Source organism: Tripterygium wilfordii, chromosome 12 (genome assembly GCF_013401445.1).
Source record: "Tripterygium wilfordii isolate XIE 37 chromosome 12, ASM1340144v1, whole genome shotgun sequence".
Lineage (NCBI taxonomy): Eukaryota > Viridiplantae > Streptophyta > Magnoliopsida > Celastrales > Celastraceae > Tripterygium > Tripterygium wilfordii.
The window spans coordinates 11,459,101-11,479,608 of NC_052243.1; the positions used below are offsets into that span (position 1 = coordinate 11,459,101).

The 20,508-nt window shown below is 38.2% G+C and overlaps 4 protein-coding genes across 8 annotated transcripts; all 4 read left to right on the top strand.

The window, feature by feature from the left end:
• Nucleotides 1–231: 231 nt before the first annotated feature.
• LOC120011405 (protein PHOSPHATE-INDUCED 1-like) lies at nucleotides 232–1,399 on the top strand. The gene has a single exon (XM_038862514.1). It carries the CDS (start codon nucleotides 303–305, stop codon nucleotides 1,260–1,262), a length of 960 nt encoding a protein of 319 aa, XP_038718442.1. The 5' UTR covers nucleotides 232–302; the 3' UTR covers nucleotides 1,263–1,399.
• A 1,607-nt stretch (nucleotides 1,400–3,006) lies between these two features.
• LOC120011389 (serine/threonine-protein phosphatase 2A activator) lies at nucleotides 3,007–5,647 on the top strand. Its single transcript, XM_038862496.1, has 2 exons — nucleotides 3,007–4,245; nucleotides 5,211–5,647. Exons 1-2 carry the CDS (start codon nucleotides 3,095–3,097, stop codon nucleotides 5,218–5,220), a joined length of 1,161 nt encoding a protein of 386 aa, XP_038718424.1. The 5' UTR covers nucleotides 3,007–3,094; the 3' UTR covers nucleotides 5,221–5,647.
• Nucleotides 5,648–8,147: 2,500 nt separating this feature from the next.
• LOC120011589 (F-box protein FBW2) lies at nucleotides 8,148–10,392 on the top strand. 5 transcript variants are annotated; one of them, XM_038862741.1, is made up of 4 exons: nucleotides 8,163–8,304; nucleotides 8,715–8,817; nucleotides 8,932–9,239; nucleotides 9,582–10,392. In XM_038862741.1, exons 3-4 carry the CDS (start codon nucleotides 8,941–8,943, stop codon nucleotides 10,240–10,242), a joined length of 960 nt encoding a protein of 319 aa, XP_038718669.1. In that variant the 5' UTR covers nucleotides 8,163–8,304; nucleotides 8,715–8,817; nucleotides 8,932–8,940; the 3' UTR covers nucleotides 10,243–10,392. The 5 variants fall into 5 exon arrangements, with proteins under 5 accessions (XP_038718668.1, XP_038718669.1, XP_038718666.1 ...); XM_038862738.1 differs by lacking the exon at nucleotides 8,163–8,304 and adding an exon at nucleotides 8,311–8,498; XM_038862739.1 differs by lacking the exon at nucleotides 8,163–8,304 and adding an exon at nucleotides 8,605–8,627.
• A 4,913-nt stretch (nucleotides 10,393–15,305) lies between these two features.
• LOC120010841 (phospho-2-dehydro-3-deoxyheptonate aldolase 1, chloroplastic-like) lies at nucleotides 15,306–19,701 on the top strand. Its single transcript, XM_038861731.1, has 5 exons — nucleotides 15,306–15,927; nucleotides 16,038–16,315; nucleotides 17,253–17,529; nucleotides 17,780–18,025; nucleotides 19,226–19,701. The coding sequence occupies exons 1-5, from the start codon at nucleotides 15,364–15,366 to the stop codon at nucleotides 19,490–19,492; spliced, it is 1,632 nt and encodes a 543-aa protein (XP_038717659.1). The 5' UTR covers nucleotides 15,306–15,363; the 3' UTR covers nucleotides 19,493–19,701.
• The last annotated feature ends 807 nt before the right edge of the window (nucleotides 19,702–20,508 follow it).

Sequence of the window (20,508 nt, forward strand, 5' to 3'; positions counted from 1 at the left end):
TACTCTTTACTTCCAGTTCTGGGGGCAAGGTGAAGGCCTAGTTTGGAAATCACGCAGGATTGTGATTGGTGCGTGAGGCGCACAAACGGGATTAGCGAGTGGAGACTTTTGGATTGATTGAAAACGTGTTCTTACTGGCATTCGTAAATGGAAAGCCATTGCTCTCTTTCTCTGCAGCTTCAAATATTTCTTTCTTTTTTCAATTTCCCATTCCGAATCAGACCTGTATAAGTACCCTCTTCTACCTCCTCCATTTCACCAAAAACAAACTCAAACCAACTATTCCTTGATCAAAAATAGCAATGGGTTCTTTCGTTTCTCAGTTTTTCTTGAAATCGATTTTGGTTCTTTTCTTCTTGCAAGTCTCACTTGCTACAAGGCATTTGATGGAGCTGGTTCGGGACCAGCAGAGTCAGCTATTGCACTACCACAATGGTGCTCTTCTTTCTGGGAAAATCTCAGTCAATCTGATTTGGTATGGCAAGTTCAAGCCATCCCAGAGAGCCATTGTTTCCGATTTCATCACATCCCTCTCTTCACAACCTTCAAAGACTACTACCCAACAACCCTCTGTTTCCCAGTGGTGGAAGACCACCGAGAAATACTACCATCTCACCTCCAAGAAATCTACTCTCTCCCTCGATTTGGGAAAACAGATTCTTGACGAGAGTTGCTCGCTTGGGAAATCACTCTCTAGCAAACAACTTGTCCAATTGGCCTCGAAGGGTGAAAAACAGAATGCTATTAATGTTGTTTTGACAGCCTCTGATGTAGCCGTTGAGGGATTCTGTATGAAATGTGGCTCTCATGGGTCTGCCTTGGGATCCAAAGCTGCTCACATTAATGGCAAAATCCCCAAATTTGCCTACATCTGGGTTGGAAACTCTGAGACACAGTGTCCCGGTCAATGTGCCTGGCCATTCCATCAACCAATCTATGGACCCCAGAACCCACCATTGATTGCACCCAATAACGATGTGGCCATGGACGGGATGGTGATCAATTTGGCTAGTCTTTTGGCTGGTACGGCTACGAACCCATTTGGGAATGGGTACTATCAGGGAGAACCAGGGGCGGCACTAGAGGCTGCTTCTGCTTGTCCTGGTGTTTACGGGTCTGGATCTTATCCGGGTTATGCTGGGAAATTGTTGATGGATTCAACAACTGGTGCTAGCTACAACGCGAATGGTGATAATGGAAGGAAGTTCTTGCTTCCTGCCTTGTATGATCCTTCTACATCTTCTTGTTCGACTTTGGTTTGATAGATAAATGTAGTGGAACAGGGGAGTTTATGATCTTAGCTCAGATATTGTAATTTATTGATTTATTGATTTCTTTAGCTACTATTGATTTAATGAAATGAAAAGGAAATCGCTTCGGTTTCCTTTTTCACTGAAAAGTATCTGTGTCCAAATTCTGCTTGCAGCTTTACTTGTATTTGGATTTTGAATTGGTTTGCATTACTCCACACATATCCAATATTTTAAACGTCGAGAAGGAGATATGTTATAATTTCATACCTCCATACATTGGGTTCGTATAATTTTATTCTTCCTTGGGTCCACGTAAATAGGTAAGCTCAATTCACTTAAACCAAAAATAAAAATGAATCCTTACATCTTTTGATGTGGAATAACAATATAAGTGGAGATTAATAGATTATGAGTTTGACACCATCTCCTTCAATATCAGGGGTGTTGTGTTAAGTGTTAAACCATGTTCAATTGAATTATTCAATGATAAGAAAATTCTGAAGAACTGAAGAAGTGTATGGTAAGAAACTATGGAGCTTTGAGAAGAAATATAATTGATGTAGTTGTAAATAAATTTCATTTTTGTTGAACCATAATGCAAATATGATTTGTTTTCCAAGTTTCAAGAGTAATGTTGTTTCTGAGGTAGGAAATTTAACTAAGCGTGAATATGATGACATGAGTTTATGCTCATATCCAATGTAAGAAAAAAATATTGGAGGACAACTGGTGAGTAAAAATAGACAATCACATTCTCGCTTTAGTTGTTTTACCTATGGATTTTACATGAAAAATGCTTGAGACTCTCAATTTATGATCCACATTTTATACCTAGATCCATGTGAAGTATTGGATATTAAGAAGACCCACATACATGTTTATTATTTATGATTATCCCACGTCATGTGGATTGGAGATAAAATGAAAGTTAGTTGGGGGTCTAGTATAAGCAGCGGACTCGAGAGTCGAGATACTACGAGTTGAATTGAGAAATCAACTAGGTATGGGTGGAATTTCTACACCAGAGGCTTCAGGCGGTTTCAGGCTGCATCGAAATCAGCTTGTCCTGGTGTGTATGGATCAAGAGACTTTATATATCCTAAAATCTGCAATCGACTTGTAATCGTCGATCGAGATCTATGACAAAATTCTACAATATCAAAGAGAGGGTCGACCTTGAAGCTTGGACATTGGTGTAGTGTCGATTGAAGAAGCTCCAATGATCAAGTCAATCAATGGTGAGAAATATTTTAGTGAGAGAAGTGAATGACTTTTAGAGAGATACCAGATGGTTGAGAGAGAGGAGGGGTCCTTCTCTATTTATAGTGTTTCAGACCATGTGATCAGCACGTGTTGACCGTACGGACAAACTTCTCTCTTGGGTTGTGATTGAGCCTAAGGCCCAATATGAGGCTTCCTTAGTATCACGAGCCTTAGGCCTTACATGCCCATTCTTGTGCCTATTCACTGTGGGTCTTGGGCTTTGTTTGGACTTGGATTGGACATACCTTCGGACAGACATTTGGGCCAGCTTGATCGAGGCTTTCGTGGGCCTTTTAACGTGGACTTAAGTATTTTGGGCAACGGTTTTTAACCCATATAGGCTTAACTGGGCTTCATTTTCAAAACCAAGACAGGTAATTTGGATCGCAAAGTTGAAGCTAAGAGGCCCAATTGGAATCTGACAGAAAGCCCACCATTGTAAGCCCAGTTTTGTATCATCAATGGATTCAGGATTCAGAATTCAGGTCACCCTGTAAAAGGCTAAAAGCTTCCCCAGTTCGCTTTCGTCTTTGTTATCAAGCTAGTCGTCACCGAATTTCGTCTTGCAACCTGGAAATATGGAATCCGAAGACCACCATCACCACGATGACTCTCCGAAATCTCCAACCTCCTCCTCCGCCGGTACTTGCATCAAATGCGGCGGATCCACTGCCGTCGCGCCACCTCCAACGATATCATGGTCGGAAATCTCTCCACCTCCGATATACCGTCCTATTCGCGCTCCTGCCGTGAACCTCCCTGACGCCCAGACGCGACAGCAAACTATAATCCTTGCTCCTGTCCCTCAGTCCCGAAAGGTCGACGTTGTATCTCCTCCTTACGAGTTCCAAGCCCCCTCCAAGAAAATTCAGTCTCCCGATGACATCCGCCGTTTCCTCGATTTCGATTCGGGAGATAAATTCCTCGGCTTCGTTGTAGCTCTCTCTGAGTCCATCCGCTGCCACAAACTCTCCGATCCTTGCCACGAATCGCCTGTTACCAAAACTATCGTTTCCATTCTTCAAACCCTAATTCAATGGGTTGACGAGATCCCTCCCCTCGAACAAATGGCCCGCTATGGTAACGTTTCTTATAGGACCTGGCATAACCGTCTGGTTGAGAAAAGTGACTCTCTAATGCTAGAATTCCTCCCGGACGATCTCAAATCGGCAACAATTGAGATCGTCCCTTATTTCACTGACAGTTTCGGAAATTCGAGCCGGATTGATTACGGAACTGGCCACGAGACGAATTTCGCGGCGTGGCTGTATTGTTTGGCTAAAATTGGAATCATTAAGGAGGAGGATTATCAAGCTGTGGTGGCTAGGGTTTTCGCCAAGTATCTTGAATTGATGAGGAAGTTGCAGTTAGTTTATAACTTGGAACCGGCGGGTTCTCATGGTGTGTGGGGGCTTGATGATTACCATTTCTTGCCTTTTATTTTCGGCTCCTCCCAGTTGATCGATCACAAGTATATGAAACCCAAGTCCGTTCATAATGATGATATTCTGGAGAATTTCTCTAATGAGTATATGTATCTCTCATGCATTGCCTTCATAAGGAAGGTGAAGAAGGGCTTGTTTGCGGAGCACTCCCCCTTGTTGGATGATGTCAGTGGAGTGCCTAATTGGAAAAAGGTGAATAGTGGGATGCTTAAGATGTATAAGGCAGAGGTTTTGGAGAAGGTGCCCATTATGCAGCATTTTCTGTTTGGCTGGCTGATCGAATGGTATGTACTTTGTTCTTTTCTATGAATATTGAGCACTTTAATCATCCTGTTCCAAGTGTTTTGTTGTAGTAATTTATGCTGTCGCTTTTATTTCTTTTTCCTGTTAGCCTTTTGTTGCTAGTCAGCATTTGGGTAATATGACTAATTTTTCTGTGATATGCGTGATTTGATTTTTGCCTATGGGGAAAGAAATGGAAATCAAGAGACTGGCTTCTTTTTTTTTTCCCTTTTACCTTGTACAAGAAGAGAGCATGTATGGGTTCTACTAATCTACTTACCGTTGCACACAGTGCAAGTAGATTCCCCTGTAAAAGCACCAGTTTCCTTGTAACATCTTGTTTAGATAATACCAATGTATTTTTAATAAGCTTGAAAACCAAATGTGTGGGGAGGGTGTAGTACTTCAGCATGCAAAGCCTATAAGGCATGCAAAGCTCTATTTTACAATTGCAGCCGTATTTATACTTTTTTACATCCTTCTTAGATTACATCGAAATTATCCTCCATACTTCTCAGATTCCTGTACTCCAACATTTGCTCCACTTCCTACCCTGAAGTCAGTATCACCTCCAGTAGCAATTGAGGTGCCAATTCTGGTTGATAGCCTCTCCAGTTCCTGTAGTTCTATGGATACTTTGGTAATTGTTATCAAGGTGGGACTTTAGGTGACCCTCATATTATAGCATGATAATATTAATGGTGTTTTGTTTTAGCACTTGTGGTTGTATTTCATTGTCATCACTCTAAAATCTTATTTATTCTCTTGACCCGTATGGGTGGTCCAGAACTCTTACTTATTGTGATTCACATGTACACACTTCGTGTCCATCTGCAAGTGAGTCTTTTAGACTGGTGTTTGTATTCGATGTTGTTTGCTTATTGACATTCCTATTGAACCATGCTCACATGCATAAGAATTCTAGCTAATGATATTAATTCCATTCTTGCTGTTTTCTTTTTCTCAGGAACCAATAGTTTGTTTGTTCTATTGATCAAGCACAACCTATGGGAACGACTCTCCTCAGCTATTATAGGAGCTGGTAACTGGATTGAAGTAGTGTATTTTGGTTATATCATTACGTTGATTGTGCATCTTTTTGTCTCCTTACCATGCGAAATTGCGATGCAGATGCAGTTTTGAAGTCGCCGCTATCTATTTTGTTTTAAGCATGTATTTCTTTTGATGATATTCCTGAAGTAGTCTGCTGAGTTATTTAATTGAAGTAGATGCTATGACACTGTTATGTGTGTGATTGTAGAGCTAATATTAGACAATTCTGTTCAAAATTTACTGCTGGTTTTGGATTTAGAAGGTGATAAGGCAATTTAGGCTGTCACTTTATCAGTGTCAAAAAAAGGGCATGTGAACAATGTCTCTAATCTCTCTACCAATGTGCAAAGAGGAGAAGTAACATATTGGTTTTTTCTTGGCACGAAAAGGTGATGGGCTGAATGTTGTTTTACATGCAAGTTTGTAGGATTTGCAGACAAGAAGGAATAAAAGAGAGGAAGAAACCAGTGATGGATTGGATTCTGTGAGGTGGAATCACTTTGAGTAATGATTGAAGTTCAATTGCCTTGCAATTCCAAGTAATTCTACTACCGGCTTATCCGTGATTTTGCTGGTTGTATGATCTAGTACTGATGTTGACATCCTAAATCTTTTGGTTACTTCATTGTTCGTGGATTAATGGTCGTAAAATCTATCTATTTTAGAGCAACTCAGAAGGGAGTGTATATGGGTTTATGTTATGAACCTTGGGAGAATCATATTCCAGAAGTTAACTTTGTGAGGTTAGAGAGCCCAATGTTCATATAAACCCCACATCAAAATCTCATACTTCTGATGTGAGATTCACTTCCTAACAGTTTAACTACTATTATAACATCACAAACTCAAAATTTTTAACTCCAAGGGGAATTCTAAATGAGGTGTTAAAATAACACTTATGATGGTGGTGAAGTTAAATTTAGCATTTTTTAGAAGAATGAGGGGTGTTATGATGGAGCGAAAGGTAGTTAAAAAGTGCTGTACAATGGGCTTGGCCCAAAAAAATAGTTTAGCAACTCTTATTAGAATCAAATAATTGTTGGCACCAGTTGCTCATAATAGTGGCGGTTTCTTTGAAATGTTACTCCCTTTATGCCAGGGTAAATGTCACTTTTGATCATTGACAGATGAGTTATGTTACAATTTAGCAACTAACGTTCTAAACATTTCAAAATAGCCATTTGACTTTATTAAGTCGTGCAAAGGTTAGCTTTTATGTTAATTCGATCAGTTAAAGTGCTGACATGGCACATTGACCAAACAGAAGTATTGTTTAAATAATGACATGACAAATAGCTAGCTTATGTGTCTATGTTATTATGTGAGATGTGTATTAGGGTTGAAAGTGATTAACGTGCACGACTGCTCCTGCACGGAGTGGCGTCGTGGGTGGGGACCAGTGTGGCCTCCGCCTTCTTCTCCCTGAACGGTGCTCGTGCATCAAACTCTCCACAACCTCCGACGTCGACGAGGCCCACGACCGCTCTCTCATGTTCACCTATTTCAGTGATCGTAGTGTACGCCAGAACGACGTTGTCGATCTCCCTGCCTGATAGAGCCAAACCCAATATCGCAATTCTCGGGGCTTGTTAGTGTACGTTGCTGCACGACCGCTCCTGCACGAAATGGCGACGTGGGTGGGTTTGATTTAGGGCTTGCCCGTTTGAGATGTTCAGGGGTGTTGGGTTGGGAGGTGTTCGCTTGACTGTTTTAGGAGTTTGAGATTATTGGGACAAAACCTCTCTATAAGGTTATATATAAAAATCCCAACACCCCCAACCCCTCCCAACCCAACACCTCCTAACCAACACCTCTGAACACCTCAAATAGGCAAGCCCTTAGTCTTTGAAATTGAATGTTTTGGGGGGTTTTGCAGAGGAAGATTATTAGTAAAGAAAAGTTATTTAATGAAATCACATTAGTGGGTTTCGAAGGGGGGTTTTTTTTTTCCTTTGGTTCTTGTCTTTGAATTCAAATCGGTGCTGGGCTGTTTGTTCCCCTGCTGCATATGTTGTGCTTGGATGGCAATTAGATGGATCTCGTGAAGCTGCCAATAAGAATAATTATATTTGGGGTTTTGAGTTCACCATGAATCTCTGTAACAACTCCTTTGTTTGTTTAAAAACCTCTGACCGTGCCAGCATTGACAACTTCTCCAAGAATTAGTTCATATGCAGATAAGTTATTAGGTGAATTTGCCATATGTGTATTTTAATGGAGAAAAAAAGTTAATAAAGGAATTCCACCTGTGCATGTGGTAATTAAAAAATGATTTCTTTGACTTTTTATGTCATGTCATCAAATTGATCGTCTTAAACTCAACAAATTATCGTGTTACAACTCAATAGTATCAATGTCCAAAATAAAACGTTTAAAATGTTAAGTGTCAAGTGACAAAAAATGGCACTAACCCCTTTACTTATAAGAGTGCACAAGTTTTCTTTGTTTGCTTGGTACCAATGAAAATGAAAGTGAAAGAGAGTAATGCGTAAATATGAAACCAATCCCAGAACAGTTGAACATTGGAACCTTTACGACATATCCAGTCCACTAAGTCTGGTCAATTTGACCTATCATTATGCTCTATATTCGGTGGGTGTCCCTTCTTCCTTCCTCTATAATCTACAAACCTCTAGTCATTTTCCTACCTCCAAATCTTTTTTGAAACCCAAACAAGGCCCATTTAGAAGGGCATGAATCATTGAATTTGACAGTTTCAAAACATGTGTAACTCATTTATTCACAAAAAAAAACAAAGAAAGAAATAATGTTATTACTTCCTTTTATTTTCTCCCCTGTTTTTATTTTTTCATTTTTTATTACTCTTGTTCTTGTTCTGCATTGATTCTTCTAGACTAGTTTGGTGGGTAGATGTTTCTAGTTTTGTAGCTTTCCTCCTTTTACCTCTCTCTCCCCTTATTTCGTTTTTCTCTCTGTTTTTGTGGCCGATAACTGAGTCTCTCTCTGCCTAATCCAGATCCCAAAAGCAAAAGCAAGAAACTCTTGAGGTAAAAAAAATATTCAACTTCTGTTGCGTGAATGTTAATTTTCCTTTCTTGGTTCTTCTCTCTGGCTTTTCAGTTTCATTCTACTTTCTGTTTGGTTGCGAAGAAAATGGAGCAAGAAAACAGAAAATTGAAACGATTGCTTCCATGTTTTTTCGCCTTTGGTTGTGTGGTTTGGTTCATTTGGTTTTAATTAGGTAAAAATGAGCTTTTGCTTGTTCGATTTGAGATAAAGATCTCATTTTCCTCTTCTTTTGCTATTTTTGGCCCTGCAAATCAAGCTTAGTTTCTAACTCTCTCACTCAATCTTGATCCATAATGTGCATGCAACTGATTTTCGCTTCTCTTGTTCTTCTGTTCAGTCTTGATTTCTTGATTCAAGATCTTTAAATTACTGTTCTCTATGCTTGCAGATCTACAACGCTCTTTTCTGTGCTTAATCTTTGGCTCTTTCTTCTCTATTTGGCCTTTATATCTGCAGTAGCAACTAAATGTGCCATCTTTCTTCTTGTTTCGGTAGCTTTGCTTTATTTTCTTGTTGATTTCTATCTTTTCATTTCTTTTCCATGCTCGCTGAAGATGATTAGCTGTGAAACTATGTTCTAATTTTGCTTATTTGATCGTTTGAAGGTTGATTGGATGGAAGAGGTCCGGCGTTGGGACGAGCTGATACCTGATGCTCTGGGGTTAATCTTCAGCAATCTTTCTCTGCAAGAGAAACTAACAGTGATTCCCAGGGTGTGCAAGTCTTGGAACAAAGCCGTGTCCGGCCCATATTGCTGGCAGGAGATAGACATTGAGGAATGGAGTTGTCAATGTGAGCCTGACCACCTCGATCGAATGGTTCGTATGCTGGTCTCAAAAAGCTGTGGATCCCTCCGGAAACTCTGTGTTTCTAGCCTCCGCAATGATACAACTTTCTCCTTCATTGCTGAGCAGTAAGCCTAAGAATGCATTCTTAAATTTCACTTTATAAAATTTGTATAGATCTCTGTGATAGGCATTTGGTTCACTACTTCAATCAATTGCCCATATTTTGGGAATTGAGAAGGTGGCGTCAACTTAGAATCGAACTCAAGACCTTGGGCGAGATTATTTACCCTCTTAAGTCCGGATAGATAACCAGCTTATCGCCAAGTGGTTTTTGATACTCACTCTATTGTTATATATGTATGATAGAACTCAATTTCAGCAGTTGCTCTACCTTTATTGGATTTCTTGGTTTTGTTCTTCAATTGACTGGTTTGTGATATGGAATTTTTTTTCTTTAATTTTGCAAGTGCTGGATCTCTTCAGATGTTGCGACTGCCTAGAAGTGAGATAAGTGATTGTATAGTTGAACAGATTGTGGGGAAGCTCTCTACTGTTACTTTCTTGGATGTAAGCTATTGTAGTACAATTGGGGCTCGCGCTCTGGAGGCCATTGGAAAGCACTGTAAATTGCTTGTGGGGCTGTGCCGTAACATGCACCCATTGAATTCAGCAGGCAAGCTCTCACAAGAAGATGAGGCTCTTGCAATTGCCACCAGAATGCCGAAGCTTAAGCACCTTGAAATGGCTTACAATCTTACCACCACGGGGAGTGTAATGCGGATCCTCTCAAGCTGCAAGGATCTTGAATTGTTGGATTTGAGAGGGTGCTGGGATGTGAAACTCGACGATAAATATGTCAAAGAAAAGTTCCCCAAATTGAAAGTTTTGGGACCTCTTGTGGTGGACTACTATGAGATCAATGAGTGGGATGATTGCTCGGAGTACTCGGATGCAGCATCCGACTACTTTGCCTGGGACTTTTTAGCTAGTGAAATGGCGGATTATGATGATGATGACATCTTTGATGGAATGTGGGACGATGAAGGCAGGCTGGAGGAGCTTGAGCTGAGGTTCTATGAAAGAGCTGATGAAGATTTGGGAATGCACGGTTGGCCTCAGTCTCCATAGGTTAAGTTTTCCTTCATGTAGCTAGCAAGTAAAATGCTTCTACTTTGGAACTTCAATATAATGCTCTATGTTTCAATGAGAATGGAGTTGTGTGGATTGTGTATTTGTATATGTTACTTCATTGTCCTACTTCTCTCTTTACAAGACTAAGCTTGCTTTTATTATAAAAGCACATGAAATTCCACATACTTAAAAATGATGGATAATGTAATTTCTAGTTACTGAAAGAGTTGACCAGGTTCAGTCGATCGGGTCTAATTCAGTCACCAAATGTTCATAATCAAAGTTGAAAATTATTCTAATATGTGTACTTGGGCAAATTGTTGAGTGAGAAACTTTCCCGATTGTGCATATCCGTATAATTATGAACTTTGAGAAGGATGGAAATGATGTCTTGTGGAAGTAGTATTCATTAATCATTGTAGCTTAAGTCAATAATTATTTGAGTCTCTATTGGAAGGTGGCCCACAAGGATATTTTTGGTTGATGAGATTTGAAGGGGTCAGATAGTATGAAATTAATGCCAGGCTGCCTGCCACTGAGCGTCCAACTTAACCCCCCATCATCTCAATTTCAATGCCCTTTTATTAAACATCACAAAAGTGAATGTTAAAAGTCTAGCTTTTTCATTCACCCTTATCATTGGTGTCTTTGGCATCATCAAGAAAGTCATGGTTTCTCTGTACATGGGAGGAAGTGTTGTCAAAACCATTTGCCTTAGAAATGGTTTCTCTGTAAATGGGAGGAAGTGTGTCAAAGTCACCATTTGCCTTATTTTCTAAGGTATTGGTGTTTTCCGCCCTAAATATTTGACAATATAGAATGTTTAGACGTAACTACCGGTGAAAATAATTACATTCACTATCAAATGGATGGATGACGCCTTATAAGATATAATTTATTTTTTTTAAATATCACTAAGAAAATATGTTTTATATTGGAATCGAACTTTAAATATTCATATGCCTAAGATATAAACCTATGTACATTGCGTTTTTCAAATTTTCGAAATTACAAATGACTCAAATATCCGTAACCTTTTCTCTCTCTCTCTTTTTTCATATATATCATCAAATGGTTATCACATATCAGTGGACTAGGCAAACCAGGTAGTTAGTCATGTGATTACACGTGATTAAAAGAGAGAGTGATATTTTGAGATGTGTGTTTTGACCAACTCAGTCGGAGCCTCGGAGTCGGAGGTTGTGAGCCGCCCATCAAAACCTTAAAATTTTAAATTTTAAAAATTTAAAAAAGAGAGAGAGAGAGAGTTTCATCACTTCCACGTTTTCTATTTGTTAACCAATGGTGCTTATCAAATAATGAAGAGGAAAAAGACCACTGTCGGAATTACTACGTGTGAGCCAACTTGTTTATTTGCCAAATTTTGAGTTCCAATGTCCAGATCATCGGTGATGTCATGTCCCTTTCGAGCTTTAAAATTTAACAAACCAAACAAATACTAATATAAAATGCCATGTGGGCTGGCCCATCGTAATATTATGAGAGGCCCCTCATACCCCCTCTAAATTTTGCACTTTCGATTGTGAGGACGTGGTTCCCCCCTTTCTCTGTCCACAAAAAAATCTTCCTACTCACAAAAATCGACTAAACTACTAATAATCAATCGATTGATTAGTTAAATGTACGTCAAAAATGGATCGAAATGACTAATAATCGACCTATTGATCAGTTAAATATATATCAAAAAATCGATCGAAGCGACCCTCGACACTCTACCATGGTCGAGTTGAAAAGCAAACAAACAAGAGCACGCGCATGTCCAGTACGAAGGCTTAAATTTCTCTGACTTCTCTGCCCTTGCTCTTTCATGTTTGGGAGGGGTAAAATTGGAATGAAAATAATTTATGCAGAGAAGAAGGTCCCACTTTTGATCATATGATAAGAGAGCGGATCCCCTCTCAAAAACTAAAGGTGATCGATCATCGATCATCAATATTCAATAAGAAGATTCTCTTTTCTTTTTCTTTTTTTGTCTTTTTTTTTGGTTTTGTATTGTCATTTCGAACAAGACGAATTGCTCCTTAATAATTAATTCAGTGCTGTTGTGTTACTTGTAGCAATATCATTATCTTTGTACTGTCAAGGAAACAAGAAGGAAAAACATACTTCTTTTACCATGCATGGACTAAACACAGCTAATAAACAGTACTGTGTAATGTTTGCTTTTGCTGTTTTGCAGTTCCAAAAGTCAGAATATTTTTCTGCATTTTACGAATTTTGTGGGGTTTGTTGCTTAATTTTTCCACATAAATAGTATGTCTGTAATTCTAGTAGTATTAATTGCGTTGTAGATAAATTAGGGGTTAAAATATTTTAAAAAATTATATTTATATTTTGATCGATTTTACGAATCTAATAATATATTTTTTATTTAAAATAAAAAAATAAAACTATATATTTTTAGTTGGACCACCTATCACCAAAAGTAGTCGAAGCCCAATCTCATGAACATCAGCGAAAACATCCACAATTATACGCACATGTCTCTCTTAAATTCACTTATTACAATGAGGCCCACGGATGAAAGGCAAGTCCCGTCCTGTCCTATGGGGGCCGTGCTTAACATACACTCTCATAGTACCACATGCTACGCATGTGAAGGAAACAAACCTGTTTTTGTCTTCATCTAATCATCTCCATAATTTCAAGAGTCCAGATCTCATGTCTGCCTTATTGTTTATGCTAAAAAAATATTAGATGCTGAAGTAGATTCCCTTTCCTAGAGGAAGGCCTACGTTTTTTGGAATTTCTTTTTTTTTTATCTAATTATAATTTTTTTTTCATTTGATTAGGTTTCATTTTGGTTATACTAAGATTGTAAATTCTTAATAGAGAGGGAGTTTTTGTCGAATTATAAGAAAATAAGAGATTATTATCTAACCCTACTTTGTTCGATTCTAGATAGATTGTTTAGCCTAAGTTGTCATTATTATTGAAATCGCTTTGTTTCTATCACGCTATGCATCAATTAAGAATTAATTTGAGTTTTCTACACATATGAGATTTTCTTAATAGATTATTTTTATACGAGTGGTGGTAGTTCGATAATGAATAGTGAAAAGAGTCACATAAATAAAGGATGACTTACGCAAAAAAAGGAGAAAAATAAGAGATATGATTAATTTTCTTGTCCATAAACTTACATAATCTAGGTGGCAAGCCAAATAGGCATGTCACATAGATTAAAAAAAAAAAATTTTATTAAAGAAGCTACATATGCATACCACATGTTTATGTAAATTTATGGATATTTATTTTATGAATGTATAGTGCTTCCGTTAAAAGATTGGTATAAAAGACAAAAATTTTATTTTATTGAGGGTAATTTTAGTTTTCTATAAGACAGCACGCAAATTTTATTAATGAGGTACTTTATAGAAAAGGAAATTGAGTCTAATTAATCATATTTATTTGATGTGCGAATGCCATCACTCATCGTTATCCTTAATTTAATGGAGAAAATATGTCAAAATTGTGTACCAATGAAAAGTACACGTGTCGGTATCCAAAAAAGGGCAAGAAAATAGTGTGAATTATGAAATATTACGTGTGTGGGGGTGGGTAGGGAGGGAAGATTGGTGAAGTGGGAAGTAGAGGGAGTTGGGTGGAGGATGACTTGGACTTCCCTCTACTTTCTAAAGCTAAAACCCGACATGATAAGGAGACTTGCTTTTCTTCAATTGTAAAAGGGCATAGGCATACTTGTAATTTCACATATATTTATCAATTAAAGAAACTTTTATATGAATTATCTTGGAAATTCATTTCCACTAGCCATGCTATATTATGTATTGGTTTGGCTCAATAATTTCGTTCCCATACAAGTATTTATGAATTGTACATTTTTACTTTGCTTAATACTTGGTAGGATATTTACATGACAAAGTCAAAAATTGGATTTCCCAAATAAAAAACATAGTGAATGTTGGACCATAATTTGACCAATTACTTATATATTTTGATTTTTGTGCGTAATATGTGAATCATTGTTGTTATATTGCTCTTGGGTAGGTGACCTAAACGTGGGAGCCGGTATCAACAAAGAAGATATTCTATTTTTATGCAAGAAGGTACAAAGAATTAAATCATTCGGGCGATAGTCTATTAATGAATCTCGAGGGTCAAACTATATAGATTTGGAGGGTTTTAGTTCGACTCCCAATAGAAACAATATTTTGGTGGCGATGAGTTAAGCTTTAGTCCAATTTACCATGTATTAGGTGAGAAATTATTTTTATGCAAGAGGATACAAAAAATTAAATCATTTAGGTGATAGTCTATTAATGAATCTTTGGGATCAAACTATATAGATTTGAAAGGTTTTAGTTCGACTCCCATTAGAAGCAATATTTTGGTGGCCATGTGTTAGGCTTTAGTCCAATTTATCTTGTATTAGGTGAGAAATTATGTGAACAGATAACACGAGTTTAGATATATATCATATGTTCAGAGGATAAATGTGTACGATATTGTTAGTGGTTATACAAAAATACGTATACGCATCCTTATCTCTTTTTTTTACCTTTGGTTATCTATCTCCAAAAAGAAATTAATTTCTCAAATGATGACATGTTTTATGTGTTAAAAACAAAATTTGACATGATATTGAAAATTGCCAATTCTTTTAGTTATCAAAAGTCATATTACCCAATGTTTCTCTAATACTTAATGATAATCTAGACATTTATTTCACTAATTTCAGATTAATTTTTTTCTTAAACAATCTTTCATAATGGAAGGGTAGATCTCAAATTATTATACAACATTAGTGGGAAAAAAAATGCAGGCCATATTTATTTACGTGAGCAAACGTCATATGACGATAGGAAAGGTAGGTGGAGGACATCTTATTTTAAAAAAAAAAAGCACAAAAAATATTTAAAAAAATTAAAAGTGCATCAATGACCACTCAATTTACCAAAATATTATTTTCGATTTTAAATTCACAGAAATGCCACTCCCCCAACTACCCCCGGCCGCGCTGGTATGAGTCTTACCAGACCAGACATCCCCGGCTTATAAATTCCTCGGCGCCTCATTGTTCGTCTCAGGTACCCTCTTATCAATCTGTGCAGAGTTTCAAAGGTACCTATAGAAATGGCTCTCACTGGCACCTCCATTGTTCCTACCAAATCTTTTGTTCAGAGCCAATCGTCTCTCCTACTCTCTTCCAAAACCCACCAACCCTCCCTCTTCACCTACCCCATCAAACAAAAATCAAGATCTATCCTTCCCATCTCCGCCGTTCACGCCGCCGAACCCGCCAAGACCCCTGCCGTATCTGATAAGAAACAACCGCAGGCTGTAACGCCTAAACCGGCTGCGCCGACAACGACCCACAATGCGGTTCCCGGGAAATGGAGCGTGGAGAGCTGGAAATCGAAGAAGGCTCTGCAGCTTCCGGAGTACCCGGATCAGGAGGAGTTGGAATCGGTGCTCAAGACGATTGATTCGTTCCCTCCGATTGTGTTCGCAGGAGAGGCACGAAGCTTGGAGGAGCGTCTAGGGGAGGCTGCCTTGGGTAATGCTTTTCTGTTGCAAGGTGGGGATTGTGCGGAGAGCTTCAAGGAGTTCAATGCCAACAATATTCGTGACACCTTCAGGATCCTTCTCCAGATGGGGGTTGTACTGATGTTCGGTGGTCAAATGCCTGTTATCAAGGTCAGATTCTCGAGTGAAATAGATTGAGATTCTTATGATTTTTGGTCTATTTTTTGGTTATGATTGGTTTCTATGCGATTTCCTTGAAACTGAATTGGATTGGCTTGTAGGTGGGGAGGATGGCGGGTCAGTTTGCGAAGCCCAGGTCTGAATCATTCGAGGAGAAGAACGGTGTCAAACTGCCGAGTTACAGAGGGGACAATGTGAATGGAGATGCTTTCGACTTGAAGTCAAGGACTCCGGACCCGCAGAGGTTGATTAGGGCTTATTGTCAATCTGCGGCCACTCTTAATCTTCTTAGGGCTTTCGCTACTGGTGGTTATGCTGCTATGCAGAGGGTGACGCAGTGGAATTTGGATTTCACGGAGCACAGCGAGCAGGGGGATAGGTATGTTCAATTCAGCTAGAAGCTACCATTTTTTTACTTTCTTTGTTTTGGTCCTCCATTCGTTGGTAATAATTTCATGGAAGTTTATTAATTGGATTCATACTCAGTTGCTTTCTATTGTCATGATATTTGGTGCTATTGTGGGTTTTGGTTTATGGTGTAAAGGTTAGATAATAACTAGTTATTTTAGTTGCACTGCTATGATTACTCCGGCAAGAATCTGAGTACTAGAATATAACCTGTTTCTAACCTTTTGCTATGGGATCTATATGGTTTGTTCTTACCGGTTGAACGATGAAAACTGTATCTTCAAACTTTCTTCTTAATATCATATGCAGCAGCGTATACATGCATTCATAGCTAGCATAGTGAGATGTATGCAATTGGTTGTTGACTCTCTATTTACAATGAGATGATACTCTCTCGACTGTTGCACGAGTTGTGAACTCTTTATACTTTTTAACTTCGCCACTTCGTAATAGAATGATACTTCCAATGCACTCCCGGAAGCTATGAATAATCATATAATTATCGTTGTCACATCTCAACAGAATTACACTCTCCCAACATTCCTGGGAGTTGTCGTTTTCATAATAGAATAATACTCTCGCAGCACCCTTAAATGAAGAAATTATATGGTTATTTTTTGTCGTTTCGTGATAGAATGATGCTCCCAATCAGTCCTGGGAACTCATCATTGTCATCCGAGCCTATTTCAAAAGTTTTGTGTCTGCTACATGAGTTTATGTGAAAATCAATGGGAATCCACAACGTGTATTCGTTTTTGTCATTCATTTCTATCTAGGATCATGATTGTCCTTCTGCATTCTTAAGGCCTACGAAAGATTAATACTTGCATTTTGTCGTTTCATAAGAGAACGATGCTCCTTCTGTGGAGGTAGTTATGAATATGGTTATTTTTGTGATTTCATGGCAGGTATCGTGAGCTTGCTAGCCGGGTTGATGAGGCCCTTGGGTTCATGTCTGCAGCTGGACTCACAATTGACCACCCTATAATGACGACAACAGAATTCTGGACATCTCATGAGTGCTTGCTTTTGCCATATGAGCAGTCACTCACAAGGCTTGATTCAACTTCTGGCCTCTACTATGATTGCTCTGCTCATTTTCTCTGGGCTGGAGAACGTACCAGGCAGCTCGATGGTGCACATGTTGAGTTTCTTCGTGGAATTGCAAATCCACTTGGAATTAAGGTAGTTGCATATTCTAATTTTGGTTCTGTTGGATGGATTGGTGCACTAAAGGGAACCCCTTTTTTTTTCCTGAAATTGTTTTCTTGGGTTTATTCTTAAACATAGATGTCCTTTTCAAGTTATATGAATCTATCTGAATTTAACTTGGTTTTTGAGAAAATTTGACAGTGTCACAGAACTAATTTAAACTTTAATGTGTAATGCGATTGAGATATCATTCAGCTTATATACATTCATTGTTGTGCTACAGGTGAGTGATAAGATGGACCCCAATGAGCTAGTTAAGCTCATTGAGATTTTGAATCCTCAGAACAAACCAGGGAGGATAACGGTGATCACAAGAATGGGAGCCGAGAACATGAGAGTAAAGCTCCCGCATCTAATTAGGGCTGTCCGCAGGGCAGGACAAATCGTCACGTGGGTCAGTGATCCTATGCATGGAAATACAATAAAGGCTCCTTGTGGTCTTAAAACTCGCCCCTTTGATTCTATCAGGGTATGATTCAGATCATTTTTTTTTGTTGCTTTGTAATGTTTTGGTCTTTGATACAAAGCGTAAATAGTTGATAGGCAGCCATATTTTTGGTACTAACTGGAATCTTGACTGCATGATTGTATTGCATTTAGTTCATAGATTCAAATTATTTTTAAAGGAAGAAAGGTTGACACGAAGTAAAGGGGAAGGGTTGGGATGAAACTTTAGCTTAGATTACTAAATAGAATAAAAGACAAAGGAAATAAATTGAGTCTTATTGACTCCATAAATGATACTGGAAGTTAATCATGTTTCCCTAAACCGCTATAGTAATTTTATTGACTAAAGAAAGAGTATTAAGTTCTATATGATCTCCCAAAATAAGTAGTTTCATAATGTATTCATTGTTTTTGCTTGTTACTCACTTCTGATCAAGTTATGTTTCACAATTACAGTTGTTCATCATTAGCTTTTATGGTACCCCATTTAAACAAATGTTTTTCTATGACACTTTCCTGTTCGTTCTTTAGTTAGGCTGGCCATTATCATCAACTTGCATCAAATAGTGAAACTATTCTATTATGTAAGATGAGGTTTAGTCTTAAGTTCCCTCATCTTGGGTAGCTATATTTCTCGATCATGTTTGATAATGGTGCTGATTATTCAGGAAAGTGGGCAAAATAGCTCAACTGTCCTTATCAATTGTCATTGTTTATCTTGAAACTATTATGCCTTTCATTTCTTAGCAACAAACTTAGTATGCCGGCAATATGATGGAGGTGTGGTAGGTGGGAAAGAGACAGCAGGTATAGGTGAAATGGTCAAACGCTACCCCCTTTAAGAATGAAATGATTATCTCACTCAAGAAATGTCTTTGGTGGGTAGGTTGTTATGTTCACATCATCAGTTAGGGTGGGAGTTTCGAACAAGTTTGCCATTTTTTGAAAACTTTATCTGATATCTTAAAGTTCACCTTTACTGTGGGAATTATTGAGCAGGAGTTATGATATCCATGACTGGTTGAGAGCCAGTGAATTATGGGAATAACTGAGGATAGGTGGAAATATGATTGACTGGGTTGAGAGTACTCAATCCTACCTTTGATGTGTGATTGTAAAGTAACAAACCCAAAATAAAAAACCATAAAAGTTCCATGGTTATGTGACAACTGTGATTATTGATTTACAATGACTTAAACTGTTTTACCTGTTACTTTTGCAGGCAGAGGTAAGGGCATTCTTTGATGTGCATGAGCAAGAAGGAAGCCACCCTGGAGGAGTCCATCTGGAGATGACTGGCCAGAATGTGACGGAGTGCATCGGTGGATCACGGACTGTAACATTTGACGATCTGGGTTCACGCTACCATACTCACTGCGACCCTAGGTTGAATGCTTCCCAGTCTCTGGAGCTTGCATTCATTATTGCAGAGCGCCTGAGAAAGAGAAGAATCGGATCACAACAGCCTCTTCCCTCTGTTGGGTTTTAGAATAGCTGCAATTGCGCATGAATATTGTTTGTTCTTTTTTCCTTAAGACTTTCTAGTATCCGTATGAATGTGGTACCTAGGTGCTGAGTTAAATTGTTCTTGTGGTATGTATGTGTATATTAAAAGATTGGAATGGTTTGAGACTCGGAAGAAACATCAAAAGAATAAAGTTTATTAGTTAATATATGAGGTGATCCCTTTATGTGAAACTTCATGGATTTTATCTGTTGATTATTTTGGGATAAAAGCTAAGATAATGAAGATGAAGATGAAATAAGTTTTTGATGAAGATGAAATAAGTTTTTGGAATGAAGGTTCGGATGAAGTAAGCTTCCTAGCCGATTGTAAGGTTGAGAAACTTTTACTTATGAATTAGTTGTTGGATAGGGAAAGTTGGGCGCATTGTTGAACATTGGGTTGTATTTTGATGTTGTAAGGTGAGGTGCTGTGAGGAAAAACATTGTGGTGTTGTGAGGTGAGTTTTGTTGATAAAAAGAATTTGGCGTGTCACATAAAAAACTGTGGTGTGGTGAGGTGAGTTGATGTGTGGTGAGGTGAGTTGATGTGCAGTTTAATGTTTGGATGTACACGAATTGCGGTGAGGTGTGATAATAAATTGTGAAATTTATCCAAATTTAAGGTGAGTTTTGTTGATAAAAAGAATTTGGCGTGTCACATAAAAAACTGTGGTGTGGTGAGGTGAGTTGATGTGTGGTGAGGTGAGTTGATGTGCAGTTTAATGTTTGGATGTACACGAATTGCGGTGAGGTGTGATAATAAATTGTGAAATTTATCCAAATTTAATTGCATGAAGATATAACAATGAATTTGTAATGTATAAAAATGGATGACAAATTAAATGTTAGAAAATAAAGATAATATTTTTTCATTCTTTTTACATATATTTTGTATATATTGTACCCGAAAAAAAAATTGATCATAAAAAATAAAAAAAAGGTTTCCTTCTCTCATCTTCAACTCTTTCATCCCCAGATCTTCATCTCCGCTTCATCTAC